The sequence below is a fragment of the Lepidochelys olivacea genome (assembly GCF_965140295.1).
Source record: "Lepidochelys olivacea isolate rLepOli2 genome assembly, chromosome: 7".
NCBI classification, from domain to species: Eukaryota; Metazoa; Chordata; order Testudines; family Cheloniidae; genus Lepidochelys; species Lepidochelys olivacea.
In genome coordinates this window covers 57,460,527-57,481,627 of record NC_140417.1, presented here as the reverse complement: position 1 = coordinate 57,481,627, position 21,101 = coordinate 57,460,527, and the positions used below count along the sequence as shown (strand labels likewise).

General features: G+C 42.8%; 1 protein-coding gene across 3 annotated transcripts in view; it reads left to right on the top strand.

Moving 5' to 3' along the window:
• MARCHF8 (membrane associated ring-CH-type finger 8) overlaps window positions 1-8,897 on the top strand; it is a 173,298-nt gene extending 164,401 nt beyond the window's left edge. For all 3 annotated transcript variants that reach the window (XM_084633909.1, XM_084633907.1, XM_084633908.1), the window contains 2 exons: window positions 3,235-3,382; window positions 5,737-8,897. In XM_084633909.1, coding sequence (XP_084490035.1) covers window positions 3,235-3,382; window positions 5,737-6,041 — 453 coding nt within the window. In that variant the 3' untranslated portion in view covers window positions 6,042-8,897. The remainder of the gene's footprint in view (window positions 1-3,234; window positions 3,383-5,736) is intronic.
• The last annotated feature ends 12,204 nt before the right edge of the window (window positions 8,898-21,101 follow it).

The following is a 21,101-nucleotide window of genomic DNA, read 5'->3' as shown; positions in this document are numbered from 1 at the left end:
CGCCTCCTTATTATGGAGGAAGTTAGCTGTGAGCTGCACTGTGGAACTTCCTGGGCACCACTGGGCCTGCAGGTCATGCTTTAGCCATCCCTGATATTGGACCCCAAAGAGAAGACCAAAAAAAAAGGGTGGGGGGGCTTGGATAAAAACACAGTAGTCTAAATTAACGAATTGGCTAGTGCTTTGGGGCATCTCGATTTTTTTTGGGTGTCAAATTTGGAACACCTTGAGTGGATGCTCAGCATTTTCTAAAAATCTGGTCCCTGTGAGGCATACCACATGGGGCACCCAAAAATGGAGGCATCCAAAATCCACTCATCATTTCTGAAAATTTAATCTATTATGAAGAAACCAGATGCCCAAAATAATAGGGACAGAACCATAAACGGGGGGATGGGGAGGAGGGAACAGAAACAAAAAAAATGGAATTAGCCCTTAAAAACAGAAGCTCAGTATTCCTGAGTCAAACTGCAGTCAAGTTGACACCTCATCCTCAACTCCTCCTGTATGGTCTCCTGTCAATCAGGAGAAAATAACCTGTACCTGGACTGTGAATAAGAGAAGACCAAAACATAGGCTTGGTGCTTGCCAGTAGCATAAGAACCAAACTGAACATTCCAGGTTTAATTTCAAGTCCCAGTGGAGTTAAAGCAGTCATGAATTGGGTCTGTAAAGCAGATAGTCCGAGATTTCTGAGAGAGCTAGGAAATAACAACCCAGCTTACGAAGTAGAGCTTGTCAAAAAATGGGAGTTTTTTCCATGGAAAATTTTTATGAAAATGAAATAAAAAATCATTTTCATCTAAGTTTTCCGCAGGAAAAAAATGAGTTTTGGTGGAATTTGGAAACGGAAATATTTTGGTCAAACACAAAAATAGTTTGATTTGGAAATGCTGCCACGTTGCCTCATGGAAGTTGTGGTTGGGAAGCCTCAAACTCCTTTTTCTCTTCTGTAGCCTGTGCTTCCTGGTTGGACTGCATCTCCCATGATGCACCATGGTCTCCTGCTCTTGGAGGGGAGAGGTAGGGCACCATGGGAGTCCCTGACCACAATGGAGCATGGAAGATGAGGTCCCTCAGGGGAGCTCAACCTATAGAGAAAAAGGGGAACATAAGGCAACCAAACTGTAAATTTAACACCATTAATTTGGGCTTGAATAGGGACTAGGAGTGGCTGGCTCACTACAAAAGCAGCTTTGCCTTTCCTGGAATTGACTCCTCCTCATCAGTTATTGGGAGTGGACTACATCCACTCTGATCGAATTGGCCCTGTCAACACTGGTTCTCCACTTGTGAGGTAACTCCCTTCGCTTCATGTGTGAGTATAATCATGCCTGCATCTATTTTCACTCCATGCATCTGAAGAAGTGGTTTTTTTACCCACGAAAGCTTATGCCCAAATAAATCTGTTAGTCTTTAAGGTGCCACCGGACTCCTTGTTGTTTTTACAATTCCTATGAGACTTCATGGCAGCATTTACAAATTAAAATATTTCCAGTTTTGGGTAAAATATTTTAGCTTTCAGATGTTTGGGGTATTTGACAAAACATCAACATTTTCTGCAGAAAGCAGACATTTTTGTGAAAAATTTCATTTGGTCAAAAACCTAATTTTCCTCCTTAAAGCAGTTTCAGTGGAAAACGTTTGAAACAAGAAGAATGTAACGTTCCAACATGGTAAAAATTAGAACCTGACTTTCAGAGATGCTCAGTACATGGACAACAAGGAGTCCGGTGGCACCTTAAAGACTAACAGATTTATTTGAGCATAAGCTTTCATGGGTAAAAACCTCACTTCTTCAGATGCATGGAGTGAAAGTTTGAGTACATGGAGGCTCCCTCTGCAGTTTGAGATCAGAATGCTTAGCAGACCTGAAGATCAAACCCTGACTCGTCAAAAGGAATCTCCTATTGGAAGTACTCATAGACGACCAAATTCTCCACTCACTTATATGGAGCAGGCTCCATTCCTGTGTGTCCTGTGGAAGTTGGGTTATTGGTTCCACTTCTTAGATGCATCAGGTTTATGGGTTTTCCTTACTGAATTCATACTGCATTACTCTTCCTTTTCTTAAAAAAAGCTCTGTAGGCCAAATTCATCCATGCATTGTCAAATTCAACACAGTGGGCTTGCATAGCTGTAACGAAGAAGAGACCGTGGCTCACAGTGTACATAGAGAAGGTGTGAAAAGGGTTTGTCCAGTGTGAATATGAGACTGAAATTCCTGACCCATTCTCAAATGCATCAAAAATAAAAGCCTTTTTCGAGTGATTGTCAGTAGTTGGTAAAGGTCTGTAAAATTGTCTAATTTTTCTGCATCCTTCCTACTTAGTAATGGCCAAAACATTGTGGTTTCTAATGGGACTATAACAGAACCATTGATGGCTCGGTATTCGGCATAAATCTGGGCATTTCAGATGGTACTTCATCTCATTGTCTCTTCTAGTTATTCAGAGGGGAAATGTGGTTCCGCATTAATGCACTTGAATATAAAACATCGGTAGCAACTTCCATTGTTTGATCAAATAGTGTAGTACACACACACTGAATACCTAGACCTAAAAGTATCAGTTCCCACTGCTTGAACTAAAGTCTGGCTATACACCTGGGGGCTGTAACAGACTCCCATCCTCTCTGGGTTGGGTACAGAGACGGGCATGTAACACACACTGACCAGTGGCTTGCCCATTCATTTCTATAATAGCATTTTTATATTAGTGGTGCCAAAACTTTCAGAGCAACTTCCATTTTGCCAGGCGTACCTGCTGGTTCTCCCCACCTCTCATTCAGCCATAGAGTGTTGGGCACTCTTAATAGGCAGTGTTGCTTAGGCTGTACAAAACTGGGGTTTGAATCAGCCCGAGCCCGGCTGCACCACTGGAGTGTGTACAAGTAAGTAAGGCATGAGCAGCAGTGCACCGAGGCCTAGCACGGAGATTTATTGTTAAGACGTGCTCCTGCTCCCACTGAAGTCATGGGAGTAAAATTGGGGCCAAAAGTCACAGGGGAGAATCGGGAGTGCCAGTCACTGCTGCTTGAACTTGCACCCTGGTATATGGACTAGTGGGTTGAGGGAACTACCTGACATAATGACTTCTAAAAAGAAATGCTTCTGTGTGCTGTGAGGAAAGCAGCCTCTGCCTGTCAGGTGTGTTCACTAGTGTTCCTTTCATCTGCTGCTCTCGCTTCCACGAACCTCTAACCCCTTGCTCTGCCTTCTGGATTTCTTGCTAGTGGGAGAAGTTGCAGATGACGGCCAGTGAGAGGAGGAAGATCATGTGCTCTGTAACATTCCATATCATTGCCATCACCTGCGTCGTGTGGTCTCTGTATGTCCTTATAGACAGGACTGCTGAAGAGATTAAACAGGGACAGACTACTGGTATGTTACTTTATTTTGTTTCTTATTTAAGTGACTCTGAATGCAAAGAGACAGATCTGTTGAGCAAGATGATGTCTTTTTCAAATGTTCAGATCTCCAGCTTCAGTCATTAAAATAAGGCCTGAAGTTGCACCATTTTAACTAAAGGTGTGATTTAAAACCAAGTTAGTTAAACTAATGCAACTTTGTGTGTGGACATTCTGAAATCAATTTAAACCTGGCTTATCAGTTTAGTTTGCACCAGTAAAATGTATAGCTGTGAGCTAATCCAGTCTAACCAGTTTTAAACCAATATAAGTTTTCACACACAAAGTTGCACTGCTTCGACTAAATCTGTTTTTAAACTGGTACAAATCCTCTGTGTAGACAAGGCTTAAGTGTTTCCTGCTTTTTATTCCTCGTAGCCTTGGAGAGCTAGCACAGCTAAAAAGAGAGGGAGCTGGATTCAGCTTCTCCTTTTTCATCAATAAGAGAATTGTGTATTAAAGTCCAGTCAGTTACATGATGGGTTGACACAGTTGTCACTAAGGACAGAATTTGTCCTGCTGAAATTTCATTCCTGGTGGTGATGCATGAACCACAAAGAACCCAGCCTGATTCTTAGATCCGAGGTTGCGTTTTAAGGGCTAGCAGTTAAAAATAAAACAAAAATATAACCCATGTTTTTACTTGTAAGCAAAGCACATTTGCTGTGGAAATAATTGAGCGTCAATAAACCTGGAAGCCCACAGTCCTTTTTACACAGTCTCTTTTCAGAGTGCAGCCATGCTTCAAAATATACATTTTCATGACTTGCTGTCATTTTTCATTTTCAGTTGTAGTTTGATTGTACTTGATTTTTGTTCGGCAAAGAGTCTGCTTTGAATGAAAGCATCTGGTCTCTTTTCCATCTGACAGCATCATCTATGCGCATAGCCTTTTCATGCAAGGGATCAATATGCTTATGAAAGGCGTATGCTTTCAAACATTTTTAGCCTTCAGGTCATTTTAGATAAATATTGTAGATGAGCATAAATAGGAATAGTATGAATATTTAGTACTTGATGCTGTGCTCCGTTTCAGAATTCAAATGAAATGAGCAATCTGATGATTTCTACTGTAAGCTGGCTAGTGCATGTGTGTGGGCGTTCACGCACCACTGCCTCTGTTGGACAGAATCAGAACTGCTCAGCTGCGTGGCGTAGGTCCCACACTGCTAACAGCTAATGGGGTTGCATTTGTAACCAAGTAGCAGGGTCCTGTGCTTTTCAAGCAAGAGCATCTGAGTTCTACCCCTGCCACTGCTGAGCAGTTCCAAATGGTCATGTGTGTGCAGCACAGTGACAGATGTGGCGTCTGAGGAGGTCATGGATTTGTTACAGTATTGCCGATTCTCTATGGAATTTGAAAATGGATGGATGAGCATGATGTCATGGCCTTTCCTGCAATGCCCCGACCAGCCAGTAGTGGAGAGGTTTGATATGTATAGTACCTATGCTGGAGAAGGTATGCAATACTAATGGTCTCTAAATCCAGCAGACAAAGCTATAACAAGATCCACTGCCCGGACATTCAATAGGGACGAATTCAAACTAAAATAATACTGCACGTTTGTAACAGCGAGGGATGTGGTAAATTCTCCACCATTTACATCAAGATTAGATGTGTCTTTCTAAAAGAGATGCTGTAGTTCCACTCCAAGTTATTGGGCTGGATGTAGGGACTACTAGGTGAAGCTGTCTGGCCTGTGCTAGGCCCGAGGTCTGACTAGATGATCCCTTTCAGCCTCAAAGCCTGTGAATCTGTATGTGGTGTGGTCATCGAGTGGGCAGGAAGAGGTATAAAGGAGACTGAACTGTTCGCGAGCTGCTAGTTATACCCTGTAGGGAGCAGTACTCCCAGTGGGTTGTACACAGAGTAAATCAGGGGTGTTGGGTGTGAACAGACCTGTTAACTGGAATTGACAGGCTTTCAAAAACGAGAACATAACTGTTGGCATAACAAGAACTATATGCATTAAACGAATCCTGTGACAGAAAATGGTGTACTCGTAAAGAGAACTGCCTATCACGCTTGCACCCTGTGGACTTTGAGAATTGGACTATCTGCTGCTCAAGTCTGGGACCTGACTTACCTCTTCTGTAAAGTGCCCTGTACATGTATGGCATCTTATCAATAATAATAAAGGAACCCAGGAGTGATCACATCAGTTTGCTCTTTTACAGTACTGCTAAGGATTTTAACCCAAATCCCCTATCAAATTTGAAGGGGGGGGGTTGCATTTGAGATTCTGATTGTGACCTATTCTGTGTCTCTCATTTAAAGGATATTGTGCAGCCTAACAAATATTAATGTGGTCCTTTCCTTTCCTCCAGGGATTCTAGAGTGGCCATTTTGGACTAAGCTGGTAGTTGTGGCTATTGGCTTCACTGGAGGACTCCTGTTCATGTACGTACAGTGCAAAGTATATGTACAGCTGTGGAAGAGACTTAAGGCTTATAACCGAGTAATATATGTACAGAACTGCCCGGAAACTAGCAAAAAGAGTATCTTTGAAAAACCTGCATTAATGGAGCCAAATGTTGAAAATAAAGAAATGCTTGGGATCCACCATTCGGATACAAACTCTTCACATTACATGGAGCCTGAAGACTGTGGTGCAGAAATCCTTCATGTCTGATCTTTGGGGGCTGGGGAAGGGTGGGGGCTCTGTATGTTCCTGAAGATCTAAAGCATCATTGTTTACTGCAAACTGCTCTACCTTTTTAAAATCAGCTAACAGCCTAGCGCTGACGGATTACATTTTTTTAACGTTTTTTTGTCCCCCTGACATATCCGTCAGTATGTTATCATGGTTCCATATCTCTCGATGTTTCATCTCTCAGACTGGCCTGTACAAAGAGACATGGGAGGCTTCACTGGATGGGGCAAGGCGTCAGAGTATGGCAAGTCCGGTGTGAACCATCATCAGCTTCATGGAGTTTGCTTCTTTTTAAAAGACAGCTCGCTCTAAACTATCCCAGAATGCATGTGGGGTAATTTAAGCCTTGATGAGAAGATGGCTTCAGACACTGAGGAACAGCTGAGAGAGAGGAATGAGAGACCTAGAAACTAATCTACCGCTAACACTGCCACTAACATTTCTCATAGGCAGCGGCGATAAGATTATGCTTTACATATTGCGATAAAGGACCCACAAAGCATATAGCACTTTTTAAAGTCTTTATTTTGTAATATATGTGTCCAATGAGAATTAAACTTGAAAGAATGTCTCATTTCAAAATACCCCTTTTTAATACTCTCTCTTGCTCCGCTTCCATCCTATTAGGTCCTAAACCTCTTGCCTTACAAAAATCTAATGTGGTTTCCAACGCATACCCACAGCATAACACTAAAAACTCTGCTTCTTGGGGGTTTCTCTCAGGAGCAAATTTTTCAAAGAATATTGCACTTGTGACTTGTAAATGGAGAGTAGTGGGTGTAAAATGTTTGTTTTAATATGTAATGGTTTCAGTGTTCTGTTTTGGGGGGGGTGGTTGTTTTTGTTTGTTTTAAATCAATTACATAGTTGATAGACCTGCAGATATCCCTGATGTAACTGTCATTCCAGGCACTGGCAAAGGGGCTTAGACACTGTATTGGTAAAATGTGAGCTCTTTAGAAAAAAAAAATACAGCTGAAAATGGTTTGCCTTCTTTAATGCTGTGTTCTGTGTGAATCACCCAAGAATCTGACAACACGAAGAAGGGGTGTTGAAAACAACTAATAAGGAGTAAATATTGCATAGGGTCTCCTGTCTCTCCACAGCTGAGGTTGAAACCACCTTCCTGTTTTAGCCCAAATTTTGATATATTCCCTGGTCGGAGTGATTTTGATTTGTTTGTGTTAAACTTGTGAATGGCTGACCGTCTGAACGGTTTGATGGGAAGAGGAACATGTATGGAGTCAGGGTGAGGAGTGCTGGGTAGAGTTGTCCAAATGTTTCAAAGTACATGAGCTTTCTTAGGGAATCATTCTTTCAACTAGAGTAAGGTGAAGGTTGTCTCAATCCCAGACCTCATTAAACCAGACCATAGTGTCAGCATCACTGAAATGGAAAAGTCATAATTAAAAGGTATTGCACAAGGTTCCTAGTTTTAAGAGCTGACTTGCTCCATTCGGGTCCAATTCAACTCCCAATAAAGTCAATGGGAATCTTTTTATTGACAGTAATGGGAGTTGCACTGGGCCTCTTAGTTCATTAGGAAGTCTGTTTACCTGTTGGAATATTTGACCAAATCCCAAGGTCTTTATCCAGGGTTTACTCAATCCTTTCTCAGGCAGACTCCCACTGAGCAAGGGTTTGGCCCAGTGAAAATAGTTGGACACTGGAAGGGAAGAACTGCAGATCAGTGAAATTTCCCTAAAAACGTGACAATAATTTCTGTCTTGATCTTTTTGATAAAAATCTGTGGATTTTTTTTTGAGGCAAAGGAGGGAGGATGCTAAGAGGACATCAACCAGTGGTTTCTAAAGCCTTTGTATGTGTGTGTGTGCACGCGCACATTCATTTTTTTTTCCCCCCAAGATTACTGGCCTTGGTCTTTGTTAATAACATGTACCCTGGTTTTGGGATGCTTTAAAACATTGTGGGCCTCTGGACAATCTATCAAGCTGCACTGGTATAGACTTGTTGCTGTGGTGGGAGCCATGACATTCCATGCTCAGCCAGTATAGGGCAGGCGAAAACCCTCCCTTCTACCATCTAGGCAGTCCTCATCTTCCCTTACATGCAGTCTGTTGCCTATGTCTGCTGCATTCTAAAGTGCAATTATCTGGGCCCCTTTCTGAGCGCCCTTCTTCCCAGCATCCTGGCATTGACCATGGTCTGTTCACTAGAACCCAGATCACGTGGTATTTTTTATGTTAGGTGAACAGGTTAAGCAAATCAACTCAGGTGGGTTAAATACCAGGTCTTACATGTCTTCATCAAATTCTTATTCAATTTTCATGCATGCAAGGCTGCAAGGATTAAAAATTAACATACAGAGTCATCCCCAGGGTGGTGCCGTCTGCGGTTTCATCTGACCAGGACCTTTTGAGAAACATTACTAGAGTTAGTTTGGCATTTTGGAAGCTTAGCTTAGCATATGCCAGCTGCTGTACAATACACTGCTAAAGACTCCTGTCCCCCACCCTACCGATTTATCTTGTCTTACAAATACATACTCTCTAATTCAAATAGGCTGTAAAAGAATTGCATATGAGACTGTTAGCCATCCAGTTGGCATCGACAGCCTTTCCCCAATTCCTCTTTAATAAGAAGAATTAGGGCCTGATATTTCAACCCTTACTGGTATAAATAATCATCCTGTGTAGTCCCATTCAAATCAATAGGACTGCTGAAGAGAGTAAGGGCTGCAGAATCGGACCTTTACTTTGTATCTTACTGTTTTTCACCCATCCTGATGTTCGCAAAAAGAAAAGGAGTACTTGTGGCACCTTAGAGACTAACCAATTTATTTGAGCATAAGCTTTCGTGAGCTACAGCTCACTTTATCGGATGCAGCTCACGAAAGCTTATGCTCAAATAAATTGGTTAGTCTCTAAGGTGCCACAAGTACTCCTTTTCTTTTTGCAAATACAGACTAACACGGCTGTTACTCTGCATCCTGATGTTGTTTCTCATGTTGATTCTTTCCGACTGAGCCCTAAACTTCATTTTCCTTCTTTACCATAGTGCCATCTGGTGGTATAAGCAAGTCTGAATGGTGCTTTATCACCCTTATTAAGGAAGTTCTGTTGATCTGTTGCAGCTGTCCCAAGGCTTTTACCCTGGTTCTAATGAGTCCTGTCATTCTCCCTAGATTTGGATCATGATAATGACCATTTACCATCAAAATACACATTCCAAGCTCCTCTTATATGACATACTTCCAAATGAACAGCAAAACGATGGCAGAATTGTCTTCTCTTTCTCTTTCTCCTGTTCATCCCCACTGAAGTCAACGGGGTTGCAGAGGTGCAAGTGAGAGCAGAATTTGAGTCAAAGAGGACATATGCTTAATTTAACTACTTCGGCATTATCCATAGACTATTGTGTTGATTGCTGCTGCATAATAAAAACACTCTGATCTAGTGGAAAGCCCCCCCACCTAGCTCCCTTTCCAGTGTCTTGTCAGTCCAAAGTCCTGTCCAGAAAATGTCGGGCTACGCCAAGGAAAATCTCCCGCCGGCATCATATCCAATACGGCGGCAGGATCATAAACACCCATTAGGTTAGAATTATAAATGTATATTAGAGAAGGCTGATCATCTTTAAAATATTTTCATGTATTAAACCCCTATGAAGTCTCAGGATTCTCCTAAACTAACCCTTAATGGGGGGAGAAATTTAAAGGAAACAAACTGCCACCATCACAACATGGTGCCCTCTATTCAGTAGAGATGGGCCTGAGCTGCCAACTTTGGATCTAGGCCTGGAGCCAAACATTCCTGGAGTTCCAATTCCGGGCTTTCCTTCCGCACATTGTAGACACGGGGCAATTCACAAATAATTTGACTGAGCCTGTAAAGGCAGTAGGCCATGTAACACCCCCGGGGGAGCCCTGGGATAGGATTGTGAAGGAGAAACAACTCCTTCCTTACATTTCCCTCCCTGCTCCCTCACTAGTTAGGCTCCTTTGACTTGGGCATTGGCTCCACCCACTCCCCACCCTCCTGCTGTTGGGGTGGACAGTGCTGGGTGTGCAGCCCTTTCTCACATCCTTGCTGTGATGTGGGAAGCTCTAAACTGGCTGTGCATGGGGGTAGAGTTTTGCTCCCTTACACGACTGCATTGGGCTGGATCACAGTCTGCTCCAAAGTGGGCTCTGGATCCAGATTCTCCTAAAGTCAAGGGATGTTGAGACCTAGTTTTCTGTTTTGGGCCGTTGTAAAGAATGGGCCTAGCCATGAAAGGAAGCCATGGATGTGAACACTTCCCTCTTCCCCACCCCAAGTTCAGGTGTGTCTGGAACTGTGAATCTGGTTCAGATCCATCTCTAGTATTCTGATACACTGAGGGTCAAATACAAAAGCAAAGATATTGCTGGCTGGATTTTCACAGCATTAGCCTAGATATGCAAAATAATTTTTTTAAAGGAGAATTTTTATTTTGTGATTTATTTTTACTATTTAGTTTGAAATATTGCAACATCTGTATATTCCAATGAAGAACCGAAAACTAGAAAGCACTTGTCTTTGTATAGAAGATAATTGTTAAAAATTGAAGCTGATCTTGTATTTAGATAAAATGTTTGTACATAGGTAATTGTATACTGTTAATCAACTTTACACTGGCATGTGTTGTATAGTTTATACAAGACACTTCACAATTCTGCAGAATTTTTTTAGTTACTTAGTAAATTTCTAGTAACTTAAATGTATAGTTTTGTATCCTTTTCTGTATGTTCATCTCTTTCTCAGTATTACCACTTGCAGGATTATTATTAGTTTCTTAAACTGTAATTGGTTATTTGTGCTGTGATATGCAGGGTTATTGACTGCAGCAATAAAGCATTTCTATAAAAGGTAATTGGCAGAAAATTACTTTTTTGCAAAGAAACTAGAGGCCCAGTCCTCAGAAACATTGAGCTTTCCAGAAGTGACTTGATCGTGGACTACAGGTACCTTCACATGGAAAAAAAGTCTGATCTAAGTGGCTTCTCTTTAATTTAGCATACAGAAGTATACAAGATCCAACAGCAGGAGGTTGATATCGGAAAAATTCAATATTGAACAAGGAAGGTAATTAACCATTGGAACAACTGGATGGATTCTCCATCACATTCAGAATATATGCTTGTGTTCAACCACTGACTTAAAAAAAGGTCAGACTAGATGATCATAATGGGCTTGTCTTCCCTTAACAATCTTTTGATCTTCGTGAGAGGGCACTGAGATATTCTGAACCTTTCAAGTTTGGGCCCAGAGTTTTCACATGGATTTTTTCTGTAGGACACTTTTTTTTGTTCAGCAGAGCAGGGGGAGCCCCTTGCCATCAGTCTCTTGCAAAGAAAAGCTGATTGTGTGGTTATGCAGCAGATGAGCATTAAGCCTTGCCATTAAGCCCTTGGAAGCATGCTGAACAAGAAGAATTTTCAAGCAGTCTTCTCTGAGGTCCTGCCTGTCCCACAAGTGAAAGAAAGCAGAAGATTTTGTATATGAACCTCTGGCTAGGTAGGTGGGGTAGGGTGGAGGGTTTTGGTTTTGTGGAACGTTTGTCCACCTTCCATGACGAAAGAGGGCTGTATAGTTTGGATGGCCTCCACTTCATAGAAGGGGGATCAATATCAGGGACAGGCTGGCTGGAGTAGTCAGGAGTGAATTAAACTCATAGCAAAAGCGGGGTGGGTGGAGGGAATATGAGCAGTCAGCACAAAATTGAGATTTGAGAACAAAATTGATCAAGAAACCAAAGAACACAAAGAGAAGAAATTCTTGAGTTGTCTGTAGGCAAGTGCTAGGAGCCTGGGTAGCAAACAAGAGTAATTGGAATTGCTCATTTATGAGCATAAATTTGAATCAGTTGGTATTACTGGACCCTGGTGGGATGATTTGCACAATTGGAATATTAAAATCAATGGCTATAACCTATCTAGGAAGGATCAAGTGGGCAAAAGGGGAGGGGGAGTAGCACACTATGTTTAATAATAATAATAAAAAAAGGCATTACCTGTTTCTGAGTCAGAAGAAAATGATCTTGAATGCTTATGGATCAGTGTCCTAACAGAGAAAGCACAAGATGGGGTATTAATTGATGTCTGCTACAGCCCACCAAATCACACTAGGGAGCAGGATGACCACCTATTTATGCATCTGTCCGCAACACAGAGGATAAAAAGCTGCATGATCATTGGAGGACTTCAATTGGAGTGATGTATGCTGGAAGTCTAAGGCTGCCAGTACTAAAACTTACTTGGAATTTCTAAATATTAGAGATGACAGTTTCCTAATTCACAAAGTGTTGCAACCAACCTGTGGGTATTCTTTATCTTAAGAGATGAAGAACAGACCACAGAACTACAAAGTAACGATAGCTCATGATTTGATCACATTTATAATCTGCAATCAGAAGAAAGTCCAGACCAGTAATATATATACTTGGTATTTTAATAGGGCCAATTTTACAAAGCTGATAACAATGATGAGACAAATCAGAGGGAAGGAAGAATTACATCAGAAAAATGTGAATGATAATTGGGGGGAATTATTTAAGAACACCTTCCTAGATGCCCAAAAAGCCACAATCCAGGAAGAAGACTATACTGGTTAAAAAGCCAACATGGTTCTAACTCTGTCTCTCTCTCCCATTTTATGGAAGTTAGGTATTGTAGAATATTCATTAGGAAAGCCAAGGGACACAAGGAAAAATCTATGGCCAGCAGAGTTCAGGACAATAAGAAGCTGAGGAACTTGCTGGACTGTTAATATTGATTTTCAATAAGTCTTTGAGCACTGACGAAGTTCCAGAAGACCTGAAGAAAATTAATTTTGTGCCAATTTAATAAAAAGAGTAAACGGGCTGACCCAGGTAATTATAGACCTGTCAGCCTGACATTGATCCTAGGCCAGATAGTGGAGCATGTAGTCAATTAGTTAATTTTATCATCCATTTATCATTGTGTTATGTGGTGTCAATGGTCAATTCATATGCTATTTCATGTATAATCAATGTATGCTAAATAGATTTAACTACTAGGCCATAGGCTTAAGAACACCTGACGTGAGTGGGTTGCCTAGGGATAACCCTATGCCATCAAGGTCACAAGATTAATGCAAAGGATGTGCCAATAGGTAATGTTACAAAAAACTAGATTGCAATAGACTGCAAGGTACAGTCCAAGATCATGAGACACCTGATGGAGAGGCCTGTCCTGACCGTAGGGTCCATGTTGTGTGTAGGTGCTAATGAGACTAAGAGGAACTAAGAGCAACCTATGAAAAATGAGGGACCCCAATATTCATGGGGTGTAGAAGTACAGATAAGGAAAAGAAAAAATTGAAACCCTCATGCATATGCATAAGATGTTAGATGTGGTCATAATACAATATAAAAAGAGGTTCCCTGGTTGGGTAAAAGTGACCCATGGAATGACCCCAATGGAAGACCCCATGGGAAACCCCAGTAGGAACCCTTCCTCTACCAATGATCATCTACTGAGAGATCCATCGGACCCTAGAATATCTTTGAGAAAGTGAGAATGTCTACGGTCTTAGTCATTGCATGTGTTTTTGTAGGATGTATCTATGCATGGGTAATTGTAACTTTACTTAGTGCTTTAATGTGGTGCAGATAACTGTACTTGTGATTGTCTGTGGTCACTATCTGTGGGACACTGTATGTTCCTAAAGTCTCCAAATTTGAGAAACACATCAGAGGTAGTGTGCACTCTGAGCTTGAAACTGTAGCAACAGGAGCTGAACCCATGGTAGTTTAATACAAAATTACTAAATTTACTTTAAATATATAAAAAGCCCACGAGCAGCTGATACAGGACTCAGTTATGAAAGAGTAAAAGGAGAGTAATAGAATTAATGTGTATCAACGTTTATGTAGAATTGATCCTGTCAAACTAACTTCATGTGATGAGATTAAAAGATTGGTAGATAAAGGTAATAGCGTTGACGTAATATACTTAATGTTAAGGCAGTTAATGTTCAAACAGAAATTAATTCAGGGAAGTCCTTATGGCCTGTGTTATGCAGGAGGCCAGATTAGATGATCATAATGGTCCGTTTTTGCCTTGGAATTCATGAATCTATGAATAAAATGCTGGATGAATTCAGTTATAATTTCTACCATTGTGTCTCTCTTTTGGAAAGCTTTTCACAATGAACACACCTTTTGTAAGACTGATGTCTGCCTTGGGTAGGGATATTCTTCTCTCAGTAAATTAAAACTGAAGTTGATAATTCTCCAAATCAGTAAGAGAATTCTGTTTAATGCATTATTAGAAATGGCTCAAAGGGAATTTAATGAAGTGTAGGTGAATCCAGTTAGGTTTATCATACGCCTCCTGAAGAGCTGGTATATGGGCTGAGGAAAGTGGTAAACAGACCCTCTATCTCTAGCTCTCTGACACGGCTGTCAGGGAGTGGAACCTCAATTACAGCATGGATTATCGGACAGATACACAAATCTTGGCTTTAGATACTACTGCCATGTACAGATCCCCACTTGGCTGCCACTTAATGCTGTCAGTGCTTAAATTCATTCGGGGCTTCAATTTTTGCTGTAAAAGTCCCCTACATGCCCAAGTCTCTGCCTCTGGGCATACACACTGCTGCCTAACTCATGCCTATGCCCCAGCGTGTTCCTCAAATGAGATGAGGTTAGGTGTGTCCCTGCTTATCTTCCTGTGGAGCCCAATCCAGTAGGTGTGCTCAGAGCAAGCTGAGCACAAACCAGCTGGAGGAGAAGGAGGCTGCCCTTGTAACCCCTAGCCTAGGCTAGGTTACTCCCCTGCGATGTGGGGTCAGGCATAGTAACTAATGGAGTCCTAGTGAAATTATTTTTCTTGCACATTGTGACTGCACTGAGGTTAATGTGCAGGATGCCATGGTAAATCCACGTATCAGGCAAACAGAGTAACGACAGTGTACATTGTGACGGGTTGGATCACAGAAACCCCCTTAGGACTGCCAACTGATGTCCCAAGTCTACTTCTGCCCCTGCTTTCCTTGCCAGCTTGGGACTTCAGAACCCTGCCTGGTTGTGCCAGACATGCTTGCCTTGTTTCAAACATAGACCCGGGTCTGAACAATGTCCCACAAACTGCAGGCTTAACTGAAAACAGCTTAAGAAGTGTTCCTGTCTCCAACGCTCAGATGCCCACTCCCGATGGGGTCCAAAGCCCACATAAATCCTTTTTACCCTGTATAAAGCTTATACAGGGCAAACTCATAAATTGTTCGCCCTCTAGAACACTGATAGAAAAATATCCACAGCTGTTTGCCTCCCCCCCCACCCCCGTCAGGTATTAATGTATACTCTGGGTTAATTAATAAGTAAAAAGTTATTTTATTAAATACAAAAAGTAGGATTTAAGTGGTTTGAAGTAATAACAAACAGAACAAAGTAAATTACCAAACAAAATAAAATAACATGCAGGTCTATGCCCAATACAGTAAGAAAGTGATTACACATAAAATCTCACCCTCAGAGATGTTCCAGTAAGCTTCTTTTACAGACTAGACTCCTTCTAGTCTGGGTCCAGCAATCACTCCGACCCCTGTGGTTACTGTCCTTTGTTCCAGTCTCTTTCAGGTATCCTTTGGGGGTGGAGAGGCTATATCTTGAGCCATCTGAAGACAAAATGGAGGGGTCTCCCAGGGGCTTGAATAGACTTTCTCTTGTGGGTGGAGACCCTCTCCTCTTTCCTATGCAAAATCCAGCTCCAAGATGGAGTTTTGGAGTCACATGGGCAAGTCACATGTCCATGCATGACTGAGTTCCTTACCAGCCAGGCCACATTCTAGGGAAAGCTCAGATGTGGATTGGTGTCTCCAAGTTCATTGTTAGCTTAAGTGTTTCTTGATTGGGCACTTACTGAGAATAGTCTTTTCTCAGGAAGCTGACCAACTGCTTCACTGAGGCTAATTAAAATTAAACAAGTACATAGTCAATATTCATAACTCCAAATACAAAATTGATACATGCATACAAATAGGATAAATATATTCAGTAGATCATAACCTTTACAGAGATATGTTACATGGCATATGTAGCATAAAACATATTCCAGTTATGTCCTATATACATGCATAAGCATATTCCCATAAAGCATTATGTGCTCACCCAAGAAGAATATCAGTACAATGAAGTTTGAGATCAAGTTGAATCTTTGAATCGACAATATTTGGGTGGGCTTGAAATTAGGCAAACGGCGTCTGAGCCTCCCTCCTTTCATTCCTGTTCACCTCCCTTTTCCAGGTGGTATTACCCGCAATGAAGCGCACCTGTTTCTGCTTTCGATCCACTGCCAGTGACCCTTCTCCTGGAGTCAGACAGCTTAGTCACCTAAGCTCTTTCCTGCAAAAACAGCTTAGGCACCTGCCTACCTCCACCCAAAGCACCACGGGGAAGGGAAAGGCCTGACGAAGCCCCCAGCCTGCTCCCCCCAGTGATGGGGCATTTGGAGGTAAGCGAAGCATGTCAGGGTAGGGCTGCAGCATGCAGTACTGTGGAGATCCTGGTGTGATGCATAGGATGGGCTGGGGAGTTGCAGAGGCTCTCTTTCTCCCATAGGTGTTGAAACTAGGGGTGCTGCAGAACCCCCTGGCTTGAAGTGGTTTCCATACTATACAGGGTTTATAGTTTGGTTCAATGGCTCTCAGCACCACCACTATAAAAATGGTTCCAGCACCCCTGCTCTCTCCTTCCGTATGTTGGTTTGTTCCTGAAGCCTTCACCAGATCTCTGGAGGCTGGGCTAATGGTTGCATGATGGGCAGTGATTGGACGATGGTTGGATACTGGATGGTGGTTGGATGATGAGTAGTGATTGTCTGAGCCTGGCATCTCCCCAGGCCCTGGCAATACTGAGCCCCATCCCAGCACTGTGAGAGTGCACAGAGGGGAGAGCAGTGCAGGAGCCGAGCAAAGAGGGAGCGGAGCTGAGTCACCAGCCGAGAGGCAGGGAATGTACCAACTGCCTCCCAAATGCAATGGATGACGGGTCTGAACCCAAATCTGTCCCAACCCCTCCCCCCAGCAGGGGCAGAATTAATTGCTGAGCAGGGGCAAGGCAGAAGTGGGGTGAGTGCTCCTGCAGTGAGGGCCAAAATCACCTCACCCCAACACTGATTGTGATGGTCACACACACACTGGGGAGGGATAGGGGCAATTCAACAATTAATAGACAGACAGAAAACCCACCCCACAGTATAAGCTGTTAGAAAAATCTCATGAGTTTTAGTGTCAAACTCGTGGGTTTTGGGTGTCTGATTCATGGTGTTTGATCTCTTGAGGTTGGCAGTCTAAGATGGCTGCCAAAGTCCTCTGACCCCATTGCCAGCATGCTGCAAGTTGGGTTGGGGGTGAGGACAGAAGGAGCTAGACCAGTGGCTTTCAAACTTTTTGTATTGGTGACCCCTTTCACACAGCAAGCCTTTGACTGTTCTCCCCCACCCCATAAATGAAAAGCAGGAGAGGGGGTAATTTAATGGGGGCTCAGGGCTATCAGCCACATGGGGCTGACAGCTCATGACCCCCATGAGCGGTCATGACCGCCAGTTTGAGAACCCCTGAACTAGACAGTAGAAACCCATACTTGGGACAGTAGGGAGATTCCTGCATGGAGCGAGCTACTGAAGCAGTCCAGTGGATCAATGAGAAGCCAGGCTTCTTCTGCACAGCCCCCAGACTCCACTTCCTTCCCTGGACCTGAGGAAGAGCCCTGTGTAGCTCGAAAGCTTATGCCTTCTACCAGTAAAAGCTGACCTCACCCACCTATCAGGAGAACCAGCAATGAGAGTACTACACTTTCAAGATTATGCCCATGATGTGGTTGCAATGAAGGCTGCTTTTAACCAAGCAAACAATTGGCCAGAAAGATGGACTTGAAATATTTTATTAAATACCCAGCAACGCTCCATGTTAAGAATGGCAAGAAGATAGTGTCAATTAGTTCCCTTCAAACAGAAAAATACCTCAAAAATCTGCACACTTACCTTACAAGAGGAGATCCCTATGGAATGATCCAACCATATGGAATTTATGTACTACTCTCTGATATCTGATATGGCTGCTCTAAAGATGTTGATGCCGAGTTGATACTGATATGATAGTTGCTTTTCTTTTCTTTTTTTTCTCTTTCATTCGGGTTGAAGGCTTAAAGGGCTATTTTCAATTTATTTCCTATTGCCTTAACTCTCCTGCCTGACCAAGAAAGTCCATCAACACCAGGCGGACCGTAGTGGAACATCAGAGGACACAAGACTAAAAATATCTGACAAGGAGAAACTGTATCTTTATCCCGCTTGGACTCTGAGGGGCAAGGATTACTAAACACAAGCAAATGATCCCCAGTGCTTAGCCTGGGTTAGCTCTAAGAGACATATAGAGCTTCCTTATTGTACAAGCTTCTATTACTTTGAAACTTAAGACTACTGTAACTCATGTGTATGTTTACCTGCTTTAACCTTGTAAATAACTCTCATTTCCTTTTCTTAGCTAATAAATCTTTAGATCACTTATTATAGGATTGGCTGCAAGTGTTGTCTTTGGTGTGAGATCAAAGGTGCAGCTGATCCAGGGTAACTAACTGGTCCTTGTGGTCCTAACTAACTGGTCCCTTGTTGTGAGGGACCATCTATCACAAAGGCAAGCTTACCTTGGTGACCATATAGATTGGCATACCCCAAGGGACTGTCTGTGACTCCATGAGGGACTGTCTGTGACTCCATGGTTAGGCTGTTACAGTGCCTGAGGAGTTTATGCTTGGTTGGAGAACTCTGTCAATTTGGGATTTCTGCCCTAGTTCTTAACAGCCTGCCCTGAGGTTGGTACTCACACTCTTGAGCTACTGCAGGACAGCTTGGCAGCCCCTAATTCACAATGATAAGTTTAAACCATGTATAGATCTTCAGCAGCAATTTCGCTTGCCCTGCTCTGGAGCATGGAAAGATCTCCAGTTAAAACATTTACTTACAAATGTATTTGGATTGAATGCCTTGGGAGCTCCAGAACCTCCAATTTTTTTGTTAGTTTGGAGGAAACTTCCTGGATTTACTTGGCCAGTGGTATCCTTTTATGATTTTCTGGCCCCAAAATCTCTGCCAATGATTGATAATTTGAGAGTTGCTTGGAATAAATATTTGGATACATGACAATCCAATCCAATGGAATACAATTGTATCTAATGTTAAAAAAGCAACTATAGACCTGAGACTACAGTTTATTCACCAAAAGTCACTTTTTTGAATGTACTGGTCCCCAAATAGGCTAATGGTAATGTCTCTCACAAACGCTGACTGCTGTTGGAAATGTAACTCCCTTGGTGTTCACTCATATGTTTTGGGAGTGCCAGTGTATCAAGTATTTCTGGTATGAGGTGGGCCAAAGGATCAATTTGATATTGGATGCTAACTTGGAGCCCTCCCCCTCAAGTTTCATTCTTGAATATATTCCTGATACCCGGTGTGGTTCCAATGTGCAGCTTTGGTTGCTAAAAATTAATCCTGCAAAAATGGAAAGGTTAATCCTAGCCAAATATTGGTGTCTGACTCGGTGATATGGTAGACCTCGCAGCTAACGAATGACTGGCTTGTGGCAGAAACAGAATGCCTGAAAAATTCAAAGCAAGTTGCGCTGACTTTTTACAGGTGTGTGATTAACGAAGGTATATTGTTTCCCCTCCCCTCCCTTTATTGTAACCATCTTTATTTGTGTTGTGTATTATGATGAATCTAGTATGTTGATTTACAAATAACTGAAGGGTTAACCATCAAGGAGAGAGTGCAGCTCTTGATTAACCATGAGAAGAAATAGAGCCCAGTAAAATTTTGGCTGAATCTCATGCAACAATTCTGAAAAGACGGTGGAATTGTATCCCAAGGGAAGTCCCTTCATTTGGGACAGTAAAAGGTGCGCAGAGAAGGCCCTTGTCAGGCCATCCCAGTTATATTACGGCATTTCAGACAGAGCCTCCATTGACCTAAGCCACAGGTGAATAGTGAGGGAGAAAGGCGGGACTCTTGTGTTACCAAGGCCCAGACCACCTCGGCCTTTAGAGGCCAAAACCAGCCCCTTGAATTCCTGGTAGAAGGGTTTCTCTCAAGTTCTGTCCACCACTGGTGGCACCCCACCCTCCTCTGCACTCAACATAACCATGGTGGGCACATCTGAACACCCAGACAGCTAGAGTAGGGGTGAATTTCACCCAGGAGAGATTACTTAGGAAATTAAAGTAGCCCTCGCTGGTGGAGACCCAGAAAGGACAGTGATAGTGGGAAAATATCTCCCACAGAGCTGGGGTTAACACGGGGGGGAGGTGTCTCACATCCAGGGCTCTGGTGGACTCACCTTTCCGTGGCTGCTGCTGCAGGCCCTGTGGCAATGCTGGGCTTTATTCTCTCTGTCCTGGGCTGCAAGGGGTGCTGTGGGGCTGCTCCTGGCCCTCCCCCAGGAAAAGGACCCTGGTGGTGACAGCTCCTGCCCCTCCTTCTGGCGGTTGCAGGTTTCTTCACCTGGGCACTTAGCACCTGTCTCAGGCAGTGGCACGTTAGACTCTTCAGCCTTCACACCTGTGCCTCAGGTTATCCAGTGGGCATGAGGGTGGGGGGCAACAAGGGGAAAGGCCAGCTCATAGAGGGGCTGGCAGGGAAGAGGGGAGGAGGTGCGAACCAGCCCAACTTATCTCAACTGTATGCTGTTCATCCAGCCTTAGTCTAAAGCCCGTATAACAGCATGAAAGGCAATCACCACTGTATGTATGTAGTGTTCCAGCTGGCACCAAGCCTCTGGGGGTCGGGTACAACAGTCACATGACTTAGAGGGATTCACTTAATGATTAATTTTTGTGCTCTGTCAGCGAGTACACAAGAGGCAAACACAGATGATATGCAAACAAAGATTCAAAGGAGTTGTCCAGTAACCTTTTTTAGACCATACTTAGTGTTGTTGACCCAGAAGAACTGAGACCCTATTGGCTAATTGCTTGCACTTGCAATTGGAATTTTGCACCATACAATATATAAAAGCTGAAGTATAAAGTAAG